General features: G+C 32.0%; 1 protein-coding gene across 2 annotated transcripts in view; it reads left to right on the plus strand.

Moving 5' to 3' along the window:
* CDC42BPB (CDC42 binding protein kinase beta) overlaps positions 1–16,714 on the plus strand; it is a 156,275-nt gene that overhangs the window by 104,710 nt on the left and 34,851 nt on the right. For both annotated transcript variants that reach the window (XM_074291198.1, XM_074291199.1), the window contains 10 exons: positions 348–453; positions 3,531–3,679; positions 5,238–5,332; positions 5,424–5,503; positions 10,191–10,280; positions 10,700–10,777; positions 12,320–12,425; positions 12,974–13,110; positions 14,055–14,194; positions 16,374–16,455. In XM_074291198.1, coding sequence (XP_074147299.1) covers positions 348–453; positions 3,531–3,679; positions 5,238–5,332; positions 5,424–5,503; positions 10,191–10,280; positions 10,700–10,777; positions 12,320–12,425; positions 12,974–13,110; positions 14,055–14,194; positions 16,374–16,455 — 1,063 coding nt within the window. The remainder of the gene's footprint in view (positions 1–347; positions 454–3,530; positions 3,680–5,237; positions 5,333–5,423; positions 5,504–10,190; positions 10,281–10,699; positions 10,778–12,319; positions 12,426–12,973; positions 13,111–14,054; positions 14,195–16,373; positions 16,456–16,714) is intronic.

The raw sequence follows: 16,714 nt of genomic DNA on the forward strand, positions 1-16,714 counted from the left end.
GTTAGGGTAGAGAAGAAGACTATATGTTAGATAATAAATCAGTAAAGAAAGTTGGGATATATATTAACAAAGGTAAAAGTACATTTAGGTTTATTTATTTCATCTTAATACCGTAAGCTTGAATTTTTTTTAATGCCAAATCATATTTTCTGTTCAGCTGTTTATTTGTTAAGTTGTATCAATAATGTCTGACTCTTTGTTCCCCCTTTTGACAAAGAGGTTACTTTTGTTCCAAATATTGATGGGAAGAAGGAAGTATTTTTCCTTTTAAACAATTGTTTGAATGTCAGTATGAATGATGTATATGCTATTATAAAATAATTAAGTCTTTGCTATATGATTTCCAGGGTAAGTGATGAAAAGGATGCCCGTGGATATCTTCAAGCTTTAGCTTCCAAGATGACAGAGGAACTTGAATCATTGAGAAGCTCTAGTTTAGGATCAAGGACACTGGTAAGCTATTAGTTTATTATTGTAAAATTGTGTTCCTTTGCATTTGAGACAACTAGGTGACATATGGATAGAACTCTGGATCTAGAAATGCAGATCAGGCAATTATAAGCGCTATAATTCTGGACAAAATGATTGAACCTTTTTCTGCCATAATTTTTACATCATTAAAATGGGAATCATAACAGCATATACTTCCTTGAGAACTTGTGAGATTAAAATGAATGGTCATTTTTATTAGAACTCGAGTTCTCAGAAAGCAAAATTGCATAATAAAAGCCACAGGGTTCATGGGTAAAATGAGATTGGCAACACAGTGTTTAAAAACTTTATAAATGACACATCCAAAACCGATAGGAACTCCTAGGAACCTGGAGTTAGCAGCAGACTCTGGAGCAAATAAAATAAACCCTAACAGGGAAGAGCAACAAAGGCCATGACAGAAGTGGGCTTGGGCCCTGGGATAGGAGCCCAGAGTCAGAGCAGTGCAGAATACTCCTCCTTTGACTACAGATCCTCATGCCCCAGAACATAGACCATAAATATGGCATTTTATCTTGATAATGACCTGAAGTTGGCTTGTGGATTTGGGCACCAGAAAGATTGCAACTTATGAATTATTGGGGCATCATATAGTTTTCTGCATTCTTATTCATTGTTTCTCTTGGAAGAAATGAATCATAAGCAAACTCAAAATTTAAGTTATGCCCAAAATGTCCCCCAACATATCAAATTGGTATTTGCAAAACAAGTATTATATCAGAACTGACTATATTTTTTAAATGATTTAAATTCTAACTTAAAATTCCAGCACTGGCTGCACTTTTACTCATTCTGACAAAGTTGAACTTTACTTTTGAACTTTATTCAACTTTCAAAAATCAACTGAAATTCTTACTTCCTCTATAAAGCCTTTCCTGACCATTCTCCAAAATTTTTTATATGCCTGAAAACTTTTATTTCTTTTTTTTTTTTTAAGTTTGTTTGTTCAAGGCAGTTTTCAAAGGAAGAAATCCATATGAAAATATGTCACTAATAATTAAAAGAAATGCAGATCAAATTCTAATGGACATGGCTCTCTTCAACAATGAGATGAACCAAATCAATTCCATTATTCAATAATGAAGAGAACCAGCTACACCCAGCAAAAGAACTATGGGGAATGAGTATGAATCACAACATAGCAATTTTCACTCTCTGTTTTTGTCTGCTTGCATTTTTCATTTCCTTCTCAGGTTATTTTTACCTTATGCTTAAGTTTTTCTTGTGCAGCAAAACTGTGAAACAATCCAGCCATTTTGCAAAGTAATATGGATCATTTAAATATAATTTTTTAGCATTTGAAAGATAAAGATATAAATTAACACTACTCCCCCTTTTTGTTATGAGGATAAAATAATATTTGTTAAGTTCTTTGCAAACCTTAAAGTTCTATATAAATGTTAGCTATTGTTTTTACCCATATTATTCTCTCTCTCTCTTTTTTAATTATAGCTTTTTATTTACAAAACATATGCATGGGTAATTTTTCAACATAGACCCTTGCAGAAACTTTTGTTCCAACTTTTCCCCTCCTTCCCTCCGCCCTTTCCCCTAGATGGCAGGTAGTCCCATATATGTTAAATATGTTAAAGTATATGTTAAATACAATATATGTATACATATTTATACAGTTTTCTTGCTGCACAAGAAAAATCAGATTTAGAAAGAAGGTAAAAATAACCTGGAAAGAAAAACAAAAATGCAATGTTGTGGTTTACACTCATCTCTCAGAGTTCTTTCGCTAGGTGTAGCTGGTTCTGTTCATTACTGATCAATTGGAACTCATTTGGGTCATCTCATTGTTGAAGAGGGTCACTTCTATCACAATTGATCCTCATATACTATTGTTGTAGAAGTGTATAATGATCTCCTGGTTCTGCTCACTTAGCATCAGTTTATGTAAGTCTCTCCAAGCCTCTGTATTCATCCTGCTAGTCATTTTTTTTTTTTTAATACTTTAATAGTTTTTATTTACCAGATATATGCATGGGTAATTTTACAACATTGACAATCGCCAAATCTTTTGTTACAATTTCCTCTACCCCCCCAAGAAGGCAGGTTGACTGATACATGTTAAATATGTTAGAGTATAAATTAAATACTATATATATATATATACATGTCCAAACAGTTGTTTTGCTGTACAAAAAGAATCAGACTTTGAAATCATGTACAATTAGCCTGTGAAGGAAATCCAAAATGCAGGGGGACAAAGTTAGAGGCATTGGAAATTCTAGGTAGTGGTTCATAATTATCTCCTAGAGATACACCCTTTGCTGGGTGTAGCTGGTTCAGTTCTTTACTGCTCTATTGGAACTGATTTGGTTCATCTCATTGTTGAAGAGAGCCACGCCCATCAGAATGTATTGTTGTTGAAGTATATAATGATCTCCTGGTCCTGCTCATTTCACTCAGCATCAGTTCATGTAAGTCTCTCCAGGCCTTTCTGAAATCATCCTGTTGGTCATTTCTTACCGAACAATAATATTCCGTAATATTAATAAATCACAATTTATTCAGCCATTCTCCAATTTTTTTCAGTTTCTGGCCACCACAAAGAGGGCTGCCACAAACATTCTTGCACATACAGGTCCCTTTTCCTTCTTTAAAATCTCTGTGGGATATAAACTCAGTAGCAACACTGCTGGATCAAAGGGTACTGCTAGTCATTTCTTACAGAACAATAATATTCCATATGATTTATATACCACAATTTACTCAGCTATTCAATTTCCAGTTTCTAGCCACTACAAAAAGAACTGCCACAAATATTTTTGTACATGCAGATCCCTTTCCCTTCTTTAATATCTCTTTGGGATGTAAGCTCAGTATTTTACCCATCATATTAATTAATTGTCTTGTGTTTCCATGAAGGCCAAGGAATTTTCTCTAAACATTTGTATTAAGATTTAAAATAAAAAAGTCTTCCTTTGAATATTGAAATATATAAAGTTAAATATATAAATTGTAATTAATGTTATTAATAACAATAAAAAGCTTCTTTTTTAGTTAATGTCAACATTTATTTAATTCTATAGGATCCACTTTGGAAAGTACGTCGTAGTCAAAAATTAGATATGTCTGCCCGGCTGGAGTTGCAATCTGCCCTTGATGCAGAGATACGTGCCAAACAGCTCATTCAGGAAGAGTTAAGGAAAGTCAAAGAAACAAATTTAGCCTTTGAAAGGTACTGACAATTAACATTGATTTCTCTGTTTTTATGCATTCTATTTCAATTTAATGACCTTTTATATTCTTGAAATTTTTAAAAAGTAATTTGTTACTCATATTGAAAATGGTAAGTTTTCTACATTTTTGTAGCAAAATCACACATTTTTATGTGATAATTTTCTATGAAATTATCCACAAATCATTCTATTTCCTTTATATCTAGATTCTTTATACCTTTTATTTTATCTGTTTATAATTTTCTTTTTGCTATAAAACTAAAAGTACAGACTTAAAATTACTGGTCCATTCAGAAATTTAAATAATTATGGAACTTTATTTTATGAATTTATAGACATTCTCATTATGGTGATGAGAATTATTATTCTAGAATTTTTTTTTTTTTTTTTAAAAGATCATTATGACCAATTTGCCAGGCATGAATGGACTACCTAATTGGATTGTGAGCAAGCATCTAGGTATGTAGGGCAGGGAACTCTATTTCCTCACTTTTTATTCCCAGCACTTAGCTGCAGTGCCTGTCATATAGTAGTTGTTTAATCGGTGCTTATTGACTGGATATTATCATGCAAAGACTGGATGACCAGTTGTTGGTTAGTAGAAAAGGAATTTTTGTTCAGGTATGAATCGAACTAAATACCCTTTAAAGGCAAAGTCCCTTCTAGCTCTGAGATTCTATGACAATGTCTTGACTAGGACCTTCTTTCTTACTTATTTTGAATCTCCATAAGACTTAATACAACACCATTCTGCAGATGGTGAGCATTGCTGATTTATAGTCTCATCATTTTTAATCCAAAATATTCTTACCAGCCACTGATTAGAAAAATTTTTCAGAAAATTGTTTTTCTTCACCTGATGCAAAGGGGGATTTTTCTAGTTTGTTTCCTAAAGCAATTTCCATAACTAAAGATAACTGATTTCCTCCTCTGTCTTGAATCCAAACGCCAGCTGCTTTTTTGGGTAGTTGTTTTTTATGCATATGCTGATATTTGAAATCTTGACAGGGGAGGAAAAAAAGATATTTCTGTGTCTTCCACAAATTTCTACTACAAATCCCTAAAGGAAATGGAACTCTTCTGTGATGGCCAGAGCTCTGCTTCTTGGAAAAGGGATGAAGTTGCTTCTTTGATAAAGTCTGCCACCTGTTCCTATTAAGTCTTAATGTTTACTTTAAGATGATATAGCATGCCTTGGTATTAGAAGCTAAGAATTAACTTGGAATTATTGAGTCATAATCTTGCCAGTAAATCTCTCAACTTGGGTGTGCATTATCTTTTTCTCCGATGAAAAAAATGAGACTTAATAATGCTAAAATACTAAAATGATTATGACAAAGTTTCATAGTAATAAATAGCTTGGAAATTGTAATGAATCTATATAAGTTCTGTGTAAATGTTTGTATTTTAAAGTATGTTTGAGTTCCTTTATTGTGTAGATATTAATTAGCAGTATACCATGATTCTAAGTCTATTGCTCCATCACCTAAATCTCATCATAAAATATAAAATATCTTTTTTCCATAATACTAAATCCAATTACATTTAATATTTTAGTAAATTAAAGGAATCTGAAGCAAAAAATCGAGAATTATTAGAAGAAATGGAGAATTTGAGGAAAAAAATGGAAGAGAAATTTAAGGCAGATACAGGTAAATTATGATTAAGAGTTTCTAATAAATTGCTTTCAAATAATTTTGTTTTATCTTAACTTTAAATTTACTCATTGCTTTTTCCTTTCAGGCCTCAAACTTCCGGATTTTCAAGAATCAATTTTTGAGTATTTTAACACTTCACCTCTTGCTCATGATCTGACATTTAGAGTAAGTTTATAAGCCAAATGATTTGATTGCAGAAATATGGGGGTTGTTAATTTTTTAATAAATTGAAATCATATGATCAAATACCCAAAAGTTATCCATGGGAAAAACATAGTTAGTGAACATCTGATTAAGCATTACAAGTGGATTTTGAGTTTGGAATTGACTTATGGTGATATATTTATAAATTTGCCCTTAGAAATGGTTAAAATAATTCCACGTATGAACTCTCCCAAGATAAACAGTAGCAAATTCAAATAATTCTTACTTGTCTCAGAGATTTACTGGCTGTCTATGATCCTGGTTTTATGCTTCCAGGCTAGTAGTGTTCTGTCTTACTGAGCTATTATGCTATTTTTATTTATTCAAAAAACATTTTTAAAATACCACTGACTATATGTGTTCTGCACTATGCTGACTTTCTGAGATCCAAAAAACAACTCTCTTTCCACATGATCACACAATCATATTTCATTGATGAAAAGATCAAGACTTTGTGGGTGGGGATATAAAGATTGAGATAGAGAAGGAAAGAAAGAAAATAAATTCCAGCTAGACCTTTCTTATTGCTTTTATAAGATTGTGAAATTTTCGTTGAGATACCTCCCTTCCCTCCAGATAGTTTTCAATACTTTCCAGGGTTAATGAACTGCATAACTTCAGAGGAAGCATCTGTTAAATGCTGACATGAATCATGCTTCCTTACTTTATATGTTGTAAATTCCAAATGGATATGTGGGGTGGTCCATTGTTTCAGTCCATTTTTATCCCAAACTATCAGTGGACTCTTAAAAATAAGAAACCATGAACAATCCCAGAGGGTTAGGGGTAGAAATGAATCTCATTACTAGAGGGTTCTTTAACCAACTTTTTAATGCTTAATATCATTCTGGTTACATATATGGTCACTTTGCTTTCCAAATCCCTTTCATTTAAATTTTTCCAAATGATAGTAGTTCTTTCCTATCCATGTCCCTGCAAAAAGCCTCCAGCTAATTGTAAAACATAGAGTAACCAATGACTACTTTCTTTTGTAAACCTTATTACTTAATGAATTGCATGGATTTTTCATTCCTCTGATAGAGGAACAGAGAAGAAAATTGCCAGCAATTAAGCTTTTCAAATATCTTGTCAACTTTTGTTGACATTATATATTAATGAGAATTGGAAGAAAAACAACTTTTCTCCCAAATTAATAGAGAACATATAAAATCTCTCAAGTTATCATGATAGCTTTTTCTGATTCTTTCCTCACATGGCTGGCCACTCTTGACTCTTCTTTGCTGGATCTTCACTTCAACCCACTACCAAAGAATCTCAAGTCTATGAATTTCTTTTCTCTAAGTTAGTGATCTTATTTGGTCCCATAAGTTCAGTTATCTCTTAGATGATCTCAAGATCCTTATCTTCTCTCTCCTGACTTACAGTCTCACATCATCAACTCGATTTTTGGATATTTTGAATGGGATATCCAGTTGATAACTTACACTTAACAGTAACAGTACTTGTAATTTCTCTCACAAATCTTGCTCTCTTCCCAAACTCCCCCAACTAATTAGGACATCCCTCCAGTCACTCAGCTTCAAAACTATATGTTAATTTAGACTTCTCACCCACAATCATCCCCCATTTCCAATTTATTGTCTTGACATTCTTATCTTTATCACACTTCCATTATCTTCTCTCCATTCACACAAACTGTGACTCTTATTCAAGACCTCATCACTTCTTACCTATTCTATTTACAGTAAGTTTCTTGTTGGTCTTCCTACCCTACTGTGGTCCATCCTCTACTTAGGCTGTCAAAGTGATTTTTGTAAGTACAGATCTGACTATCTTTCCCTCTTCCTATACACACACAGGCCTTTTCTTAGTTTTACACTTTAACTTCTGTGTGATGTGATCCAGTGGTAATGGTGTAGTGGTTACTCATACATCACTCACCATCTTCCATCTGCCTTTTCACTGCCTGTTTTGTATACAGAGGTATAATGATATGTAGGGTATAGTATAAAATAGAAGATAATCTCAGAGGGAGGGAACTCATAGCTTAGAGAAAGGGGTGTTTCCTGCAGAAGATGGAATTTGAGTTGTGTTGAAGGAAGTCAGGGAAGCCAAGAAGTAGATGAATAGAAATTATAGTGAAAATTGCCAGTGAAAAGAAAGAATTGGATCCTGTACACTCATATATTGTTTATGCACAGTTGTTTGCTTGTTATCTCTCCCATTAGAATGTGAGCTCTTCGTGACAAGAATTATGTTTTTGCCTTTATGTCTCCAGGGCTTAGTGTGCCTGGCATATAGTAATTGCTTAATAAATGTTTATTGATTGACTAACAAATTTTTAAAGTAGTAAGTTTCATTAGGTGATCTTCTGGTCTAGTCTAATTCAGATTTAGATTTAGATTTCAAAGTACTGTGTTAGACACTGAAGATACAAAGACAAAAAATGTTCCTGGAAGACAGATCCAGGAACTTATATTCTACTAAAAACAATCAATCTAAAACCTGATAAATATAATAAATATAAGAATAATAATTTGAGGAAGGATTATCAATGGATTAACAATCAATTAACACAGGATTTTCTTGGAAGTCTGAGACAAAGATTAGGTATAGGAATGGAATGTTCCTAAATCAGTTGGGATAAACATTTACTAAATATCTGTTTTGTCCAGAGCACTATCCTAGACTCTGAAGCATAGATACCAAGATGAGACAACATTTAGTCCTTGCCAGTGTAGAGTTTAATCTGATAGGAGATGACATACAGAATACAAATCAAATTCATTGTCCTAAGACTTTCCATATTTGAATAGATCTATCTTCTTATATTTTCTTTTTCTATTTATCTAGTTCAAAGAGCTCAGTAGAAGGAAAGTTCACTTTTTGTTTTGTTTTGTTTTGTTTTTAAACAAAGGCTTTATATTTGAAACATTCCTAGAAGTTTAAGCAAGTTTTTTCTAATTTGCTGGCCAGCAATACTTGCAAAAAAACTTGCAAAAAACCTGAAGATTGTTCAATTCACTACTAATAACTTTGATGAAAAATTTTTTTTTTCTTTTGAGTGGAAAATGATCAGTTTTATCAACTATTACAACAACCAAAATTGGTATTTCTTCTTTATTCATACATCTCTGCTAGCCTTTTGGGAAGAAGTAAGTTTCTGCTAATTGTGCTTCCTCGGGTTCTCATCTTAATTAAAATGACATCATTAAGCTAATGAATTTTGTTTACTATATTAATTTGCATAATTTCTTTTAATTTAACCAGCTAAATAAAACTAATTTTATTAAGGTTTCATAAAAACTTTTACAATAAAATTGGGTTACTTTGTAGATGTAGGTTTCTGAAGATAAAATCCTCTTAATTTATTTGTCATGTCTTATAATATAAAAACCACCCTTTTTAGCTTTTTAATTAGCAATCAACCTAGCATCTCTTTTCTAAATTTTTAAACATTTTTAAATACTTGTCTGGATTTCTAGATAGTTATACCTGTATAATTGTTTTACTTGTATGGGCTACCTTCTTATTTGAGTTTGGTTTATTATATCAGTAGCTTAGTTAATTATAAAAATCATGGTCATATTACTTTCACCATTCATCACATACCTTTTGTATTTCACAGAGTATGGCTATATAGATACTTTAGCCTGGGTTTTTGAATCTTAGCATTTAATGACACTAACCTCACAAAATGTTAATGTTTTTGGTAATTATATATTAATTTTGCTGAATTCATTTAGAGATTTTTTTTAATTGGTTAAGAAATTAAATGGCTCCTCTACAATATGTAAACATATTCATAATAATCTGACTGTACTCAAATATAGCAAGTCTGTCGTGCTCTCTGGTCTTTTAATTCTGGGCTGTGCCTTCAATAGGTTCCTCAGAAAACTAGAATTTCTGCCTTGAAAAATGAAGCTAGTTGGTCGTAAGAGAAATAGCAAGAAGTCATAGGCATACAGTATACTTAGAGAAAAGGCTTATACTTATAGCACCATCATCCTGAAAATGTCTTTATAGGGATGATAAAGGAGATCAGATGATTAAGGTCAGATACTTTGCATTTTTCTGGTTATAGGAACAGGGAACTAAAAAGAACTTTGCATATTTAAAATAATTAATCTTCATATTTTCTATTCCTTTGTTTTGTTTTTTGAGACTAGATTTGTCTATATTATGTCTAGCATCAATTCACAGACCTGAGCCATTGCTCACTCACACAGGCATCTCTTCTATTTCTGACTTTGATCATTTCACCTCTTCCCAAGGAGCTCACCACATCAGTGCTTAACTTAGTGTTGTGGATGTCAAATCCGTTAACCTTATTGTAGCCCTGAACTCCTAAAGTCAAATGAGCCAGCAGTTTCTGCTTCTTCTGTAACAAGAAGTAACAAGATGCACCATCATATCCAGTGATCTTTTATTACTTAGAAACACATTACATTGTTTCAGAGAATATGAAATGTTAATTTATAGACATGTGAAGGGTTTATAATTGATTTAAGAAAGTCAAACTTTTAGTACTATACTTACTGAGAGGAGTAAAAAGAGGTTAGTTAGAACTTTAAAAGAAATACAGTTTTGAGAACTCAGTACTCCATATTATGTAAAAATATATAACTTGGGAATCCGAATTCAAAATTTTCTAATTATCATTCCTACTACTTTTTTTATTTTTCAGAGTAGCTCAACTAATGATCAAGAAACACAAATTCCCAAACCAGAAGTTTCACCATCCACTTCAGTTTCCATAAACCCAGAACAGCAAGAAGTAAGTCTACTGATATTATTTTACTAAGAGATTCACCCAACTTTTACCTTATACTAGAATGTAATCAGTGTGATTATTATTAATATAATTGTTAATAATATATTAGTGTTTCTTTGGAGATACTACCCATTATGAAAGGAAGTACATTCTGGTATTAAGTATACTTCTTTGTAGCCTTGGTGCTTTGCTTAATGAACAGTTTTATAGAACTTTTTTTTGGGCTGTTTAATAAGTGTATAATGTGCTTTATTTATATTTTAATTGTTAATGAACAGGCTTTGAGCATTTTGAGGATTTTTGTTAAAATAATAAATCAGAAGCATAAATGTAAAATAAATGAATTTTTAAAAGAAATAAGCCCCATTTAATATGGGAAATTAAAGAAAAAATTGAAAAAAACATTTATCTCTTTATTATAGGAAACAACTCGTTCTCAACAGAGGGGACCAGCAGTTTCTTCTCCCACCATCCAGTCTCTTTCTCTAGCTGTACCAAAGGTAGGAAATCTTATTTATTAGGACCTTCATTTTTAGAAAATAATTGGATTTCTACTGGGGAGGATATGGCATATATACATCTAAGAGCAAAGTAAAAATCTAAACAAGATAACCTAAGAAAAATTTAAAAAGCAGAGCGAACTTCCCCAGTTTTCCCATTTGTAAAGCAAGAAAGGTGGCACAGTGAATAGAGTCTTGGGCCTGAAGTCAGGAGACCTGAGTTCAAATGCAGCCTAATGAACCTGAGACGCCCAATAGCTTTGTGATCTTGGGCAAGTCACTTAGCCTATGTGTTGCCTCAATTTTCTCAACTGTGAAATGGGGATAACAATGGTACCTATCTCCTAGGATTGTTGTGAGGATCAAATGAGATCTTGTAGAGTATTAACATAGCATATTAACATAGTCTTGTGAAGACTTTTATCCTCATCTAAATGGGGGAAACTTAGGAAAATAAAGGAACCCAGAGAGCAAGAAGGAAATGTTGACAGCATAGATAGAAAGGAGCTGTTACCTCTAGTGTGGCCTGATTAAATAAATCTTGAATGACTAGTCATCTCTTTGATTTCCAAATCTTTGCCACTACAAAAAAAATCTATAAATTTTTTTGTATAGATACATTTCCTTTCCTTTTTCTTTGATCTCTTTGGGATATAGACTCAGCAATGGTATTGCTTTTATAGTCCTTTGGTCATGGTTCCAAATTCTTCTTCAGAATGGCTGATACAAACTCCACCAGGAGTGTATTAGTGTCCCTGTTTTTTCACATCCCCTCCAACTTTTGCTTTTCTTTTTTTGTCATATTAGCCAATCTGATAGGTAGGAGGTAATATTTTAGAATTGTTTTAATTTGCATTTCTCTAATTACTAGTGATTTAGAGCATTTTTTTCACATGACAATCTTCTGAAAACTGCCTCTTCATATCCTTTAACCATTTAGCAATTGAAGAATGACTCTTTTTTTATTGAAGTTTTTTATTTTCAAAACATGTGTAAGGATAATTTTTCCGACATTGATCCTTGAAAAACCTTGTGTTCCAATTTTTTCCCTCTTTTCCCCCACCCTTTTCCCTAGATGGCATATATGAATATATATATGTTAAACATGGTAAAAATATATATTAAATTCTATATAGGTGTACATATTTATACAGTGGTCTTGCTGCACAAGAAAAATCATATCAAAACCAAACAAACCAAAACAAAGAGTGAAAATCCCACAGTCTTCTTTCTTGGTGGAGATGGCTCTCATCATCACAAGATCATTGGAACAGGAATAGCTCTTATTTTTATAAATATGGTTTGGTTTTCTATATATTTGAGAAATGAGATCTTATCAGGAAAAACTTGCTGTAATTTTTTTTTTTTTTTTTTGAGTTTCCTGAATTTGACTATTTGTTTTGTTTGTACTATCTATTTTAACTTTTACCTTTGTCTATGTCTACTGTATATCCGTCTGGTTTTGAGTTTTCATTTTGTTGGAAAAGTAATCAATCTCTCTTTTTAAAAGTTTTTTTTTACTTTTGTATGTTTCTTTTTTAGCCTAAAGCTCACCAATTCAGTGTCAAATCCTTCTCAAGTCCTACACAATGTAGCCACTGCACTTCGCTTATGGTTGGATTAATTCGACAAGGTTATGCTTGTGAGGGTGAGTAAATTGTTTTTGAGATTAACTTATTAAAATCTCTGTATTTGAAGCATTGGCCAATTCAGTAAAAAGCAATTATTGTAAGAATTTTAAGGTCAACCAAGCCAACCCTTGTTGCTAGAAGAAACTCTCCAAACTCCCAGCATAATACTCTTGTAACATTTGTTATCTACTTTCTACTTGGTGCCACCTTTTATACTTTTGTTCCCCTATAGTGCTCTGCACTTGAGCCTTTATTCCTCTTTGACAAAGTGTTCAGAGAAATATAAAAATGACTTTTACTTTAAGGGAATATGTTGGCAGTAACTTAAATCATGTAAAAAAGTTCAATATTTAATAGGTAATAAGCATACAAGCATGTGCTTTTTAGGTGAGAAATGTGATTGTGGAAATTATAACAAACTTTTAAACTTTCATGTCCAATCTCTTCTTGTGACTATCAAACTTTGCTGCTCTTTTCTAGTTACCTATTCATCTTTAAATTGTCTTCCTTTTATGCATAGTGGCTCCTTTTTAGAATGTAATTGATAATGACTTGATTTTTCCAGTGTGTTCCTTCTCATGCCATGTTTCATGCAAAGACAGTGCTCCTCAGGTTTGTCCAATTCCTCCTGAGCAATCAAAAAGGCCTCTTGGAGTAGATGTACAGAGAGGGATTGGAACAGCATACAAAGGTTATGTCAAGGTAAGACTGAGGCAGCAATAGAGACAGGAAAAGCTGGGCTCTAGAAATGTCATGATCTTAGATTCTAAGCTCTTTTCATCTTATAGCTTTATGATCTTGATTATATCACTAAATCTTTTGGGGACTTTGGTTTCTCATCTTTAAAAGGATGATAATAATGTATTATACATCTCAAGGTAGTTGTTAAGATTAAATAAGGTACTACATATATAACATGTTATAGTTCCAAAGAACTGTAAGATATTATTTGTTTATCTAATCTACCAAATGTACTTGAATATTTTGACTGCAAAATGTGTACTTCTGCCACCACTGGAAACTCCTTTCAAATTTTCATAGACAGTCACTTTGATATTCTGTGATAAGAAAAAGGTTATGTTGTACCTTTTCATCAATTACCATTCTGTCATTTTCAGATACCAGACATATAGGTCCCATATTTATAATCTTTTTAATTTAGTAGATCTTGCCAAAACAGTACCCAAATGAAATATTAGACTAGAGCTTTAATGGAAAATGGTTACAGTTATATAGATAGGTTGCTTCTGAATTTCTTTAATAAAATGAGTATAAAAACTAAATACATTTGAGATTTGTTTCCTTGTAAGTTAATCTATTTTGCGTGGTACTTCCCTAAAATTTTGGGGAGGTAATTAGAGTACCTTTTCTGAACTATGAACTAAACACTTCTAGGTCAGCACTTCTCTAATATTGGAAAATTCTGAAAAAAGTCATACAAAGAAATAGCCCAGGTGTCTGTAACTAAGAAAACATGGGATGAGGGATGGAATGTCATAATTTTTCATTGGTCATTCACTACATATAATTCACTAATTCCTTGTTCAGAAGTGAGAGATCAAGCATATTATATTTTCTGGTTAATTTTTAAAATTAGTTTTAAAATATCTTTCTGGAAAAAAATGGTAAAATTTATTTCTTTGTAGATTCCAAAACCTACAGGGGTGAAGAAAGGATGGCAGAGAGCATATGCAATTGTCTGTGACTGTAAACTTTTTTTATATGATTTGCCTGAAGGAAAATCCACCCAGCCTGGTGTTGTTGCAAGTCAAGTCTTAGATCTTAGGTTGGTTTGTGACAAATGTTGGTTTGGTTTATTAATTTTGTTTTTACTTTTATTTCATGAGAGTGTTGTTTTATATCATTGTAACTGGGATCTCACTTATAATTTGATTATTGTGTTATTTTTGAAGGCAGTTAAATTTAGCCAACACATAAAATATTAATTTCTCTTCATTGAAAAATTGGAACAATAGTCATTTTAATGTAAGAGTATTTAACTGGCAGAATGTACAAAAAATGTGTATATAGTATATATGTCTATTAATTTTGCTTGCAGAGTAACAAAGTTGGAAAAATTGATTGTATACTTTAAAGTTAGCTCCAGGAAATGTAGAATCTGACCTGAATATAATCCATTGTCTTATCTGACTTAATAGAACATCATTTTCTAATCTTTTTTCAGTTTTCCTGGAATTAAGAACATAGGGGAAACTTAGCATCTGCCTTCTTCAGTTCTATAAACATTAAGCAACTGTGTGCTTACTGTGCTTGGCCTTCAGAGAAGAATTCAGCTCTTCAAGGAGCTTATAGTGGCATTGCATAATGAGCCATACGTAGCAATAGCTATAATAAAAGTTAAAATGTTATTTAATATATGGGAGATATTAAAGGGGAAGAACTACTTTTAGCTGAGAGTATCAGAGAAGACTTCATATGGATAAAAGTGTCTGAGCTTAGCTTTGGAGGCTAGAGAATATCAGTAGAGAAAAATGGAAATATTGCAATTATAGCAGATGACATGAGCAAAAAAATGGATGGATGAAAAAGGGAGCAGAGTAAGATCAGGGCAAAGTAATTAATCTAGTTTATTATTGGATTCATTATTTGCTTTCACATCATTCAAGCCTGTTCAGAATTTAAGTCTGTTTAGTCATGTTTGACTTAGTTCTTCTAAATCTTCCCATAAAATGGTTAAAATGCCTCCCATATTATGGTAATGTTTTCCCCTAAATAAGATTAGGATATTTTAATATGTCTTTGTTAAGCATTTGATGTAAATGTGAATTTGCATATGTTGTGCATTGTCTAACAGTGAATGTGTTAACTTCACACAGTAAAATATTTGTCCTTGCTCACCAGTAGTTAATCATGTGTATGTGTGAAGACACTTAAGCATATGAAAAACTGGACATGTACCCTTTTCCTAAAATCATTTTGTTATAAATAAGGAAGAATTTACCTGCTTTTAAAAGCAGTAGTCCTAGTACATAGCCTATATATTGTATAACCCTTTTAAATGCAATTTATTCCATAATTAATGGAAATAGGTCTTATGGCCATTTTTTTTGAAATGGTAGCCTGATTTTTATCGATGTGTAATCTAAGTGATGTTTAAGTATTGCAGTTATGAAATAGTATAAAACATATTATAACAGGTTCCCTACAAATCACTCACCACTTGTTAAAATTTTCTTTAACCTTGGTGACAGCTCAATTATCACAAAGTCTTCTTCAGTCTCCTTTCTTCCCTAATTAAAAATGATTCTCCTCATCACCATCTTCTTTGCATTCCTTCCCCAGTTTAAGTCTCTCTCTGACCTTTCATGGACATTTAATACAGAATTTTTTCATTTCTCCTTAAAATAGAAACTGGTTCTCCCTCCCAATCTTGTTAATTACAGAGTTTAATGTATAAAGAGTTTCTCTTAGAGTTAGGATAGCATAGGCTCAATGAAGTCTTCTCTCCAATAGGCCCAGGCAACTCTCTACTCCAGCAATTTTCAAAGTATGGTTCAAGGATTCCTGAGACATTTGGAGAGCATATGCAAGATCAAAACTGTTTTCTTAATAGCACTAAGATGTTTAATGTCAAATATAGTAAATATCAATAGATAAAACTTTTGGGGAGAAGGTTCAAATTTGTATGAGTTAAATGGGTCTTGAAAGCAAAAAACTTATATATATTATAAATTGGATTATACTTGCTGGTCTGCATTAATATATAGGTAGTTTCCTTACCAAAAGCCTTCTAATACAATGAAGTTATAGGTCCAGACCAAAAAGAAAAATAAAAAATACATATTTTTTTTTCTTTTTTTGAAGAACAAAATTTATAATATAAACAAATCATTTATAGCTAGAAATGTGTGCAGGAAAGTAAAAGTGTTATAGAATGCTGTTTTTCTCTATTTTTCTCTACCAATTTTTATTATCTCATTGTTTTGTTTTGTTTTGTTTACCAGAGATGAAGAGTTTTCTGTGAGCTGTGTCTTAGCATCGGATGTTATACATGCTACCCGCCGAGATATTCCTTGTATATTTAGGGTATGGCTTCTTTTATTTCTAATGTTTTTTTTTTTAAGAGAACCTTTTTAAAGCTTGTGCTTTCACAGTTTTAAAAATGGTAAAAATGTTTATATTTAAATGATCATTGGTTACAGTTAAATATAAATTTTTAAGGTTTGCCAGTGCTCTACCCAAAAGATGTTTCAACATATTTCTAAAATTATTCAGATTTGGAAATCTCTGATACCTTATTTCATTTTTGTTTTGGTTAATTAAGCCTTTTATTGCTGATAGTGAA

This window comes from Sminthopsis crassicaudata, chromosome 2 (assembly GCF_048593235.1).
Source record: "Sminthopsis crassicaudata isolate SCR6 chromosome 2, ASM4859323v1, whole genome shotgun sequence".
Classification (NCBI taxonomy): Eukaryota; Metazoa; Chordata; class Mammalia; order Dasyuromorphia; family Dasyuridae; genus Sminthopsis; species Sminthopsis crassicaudata.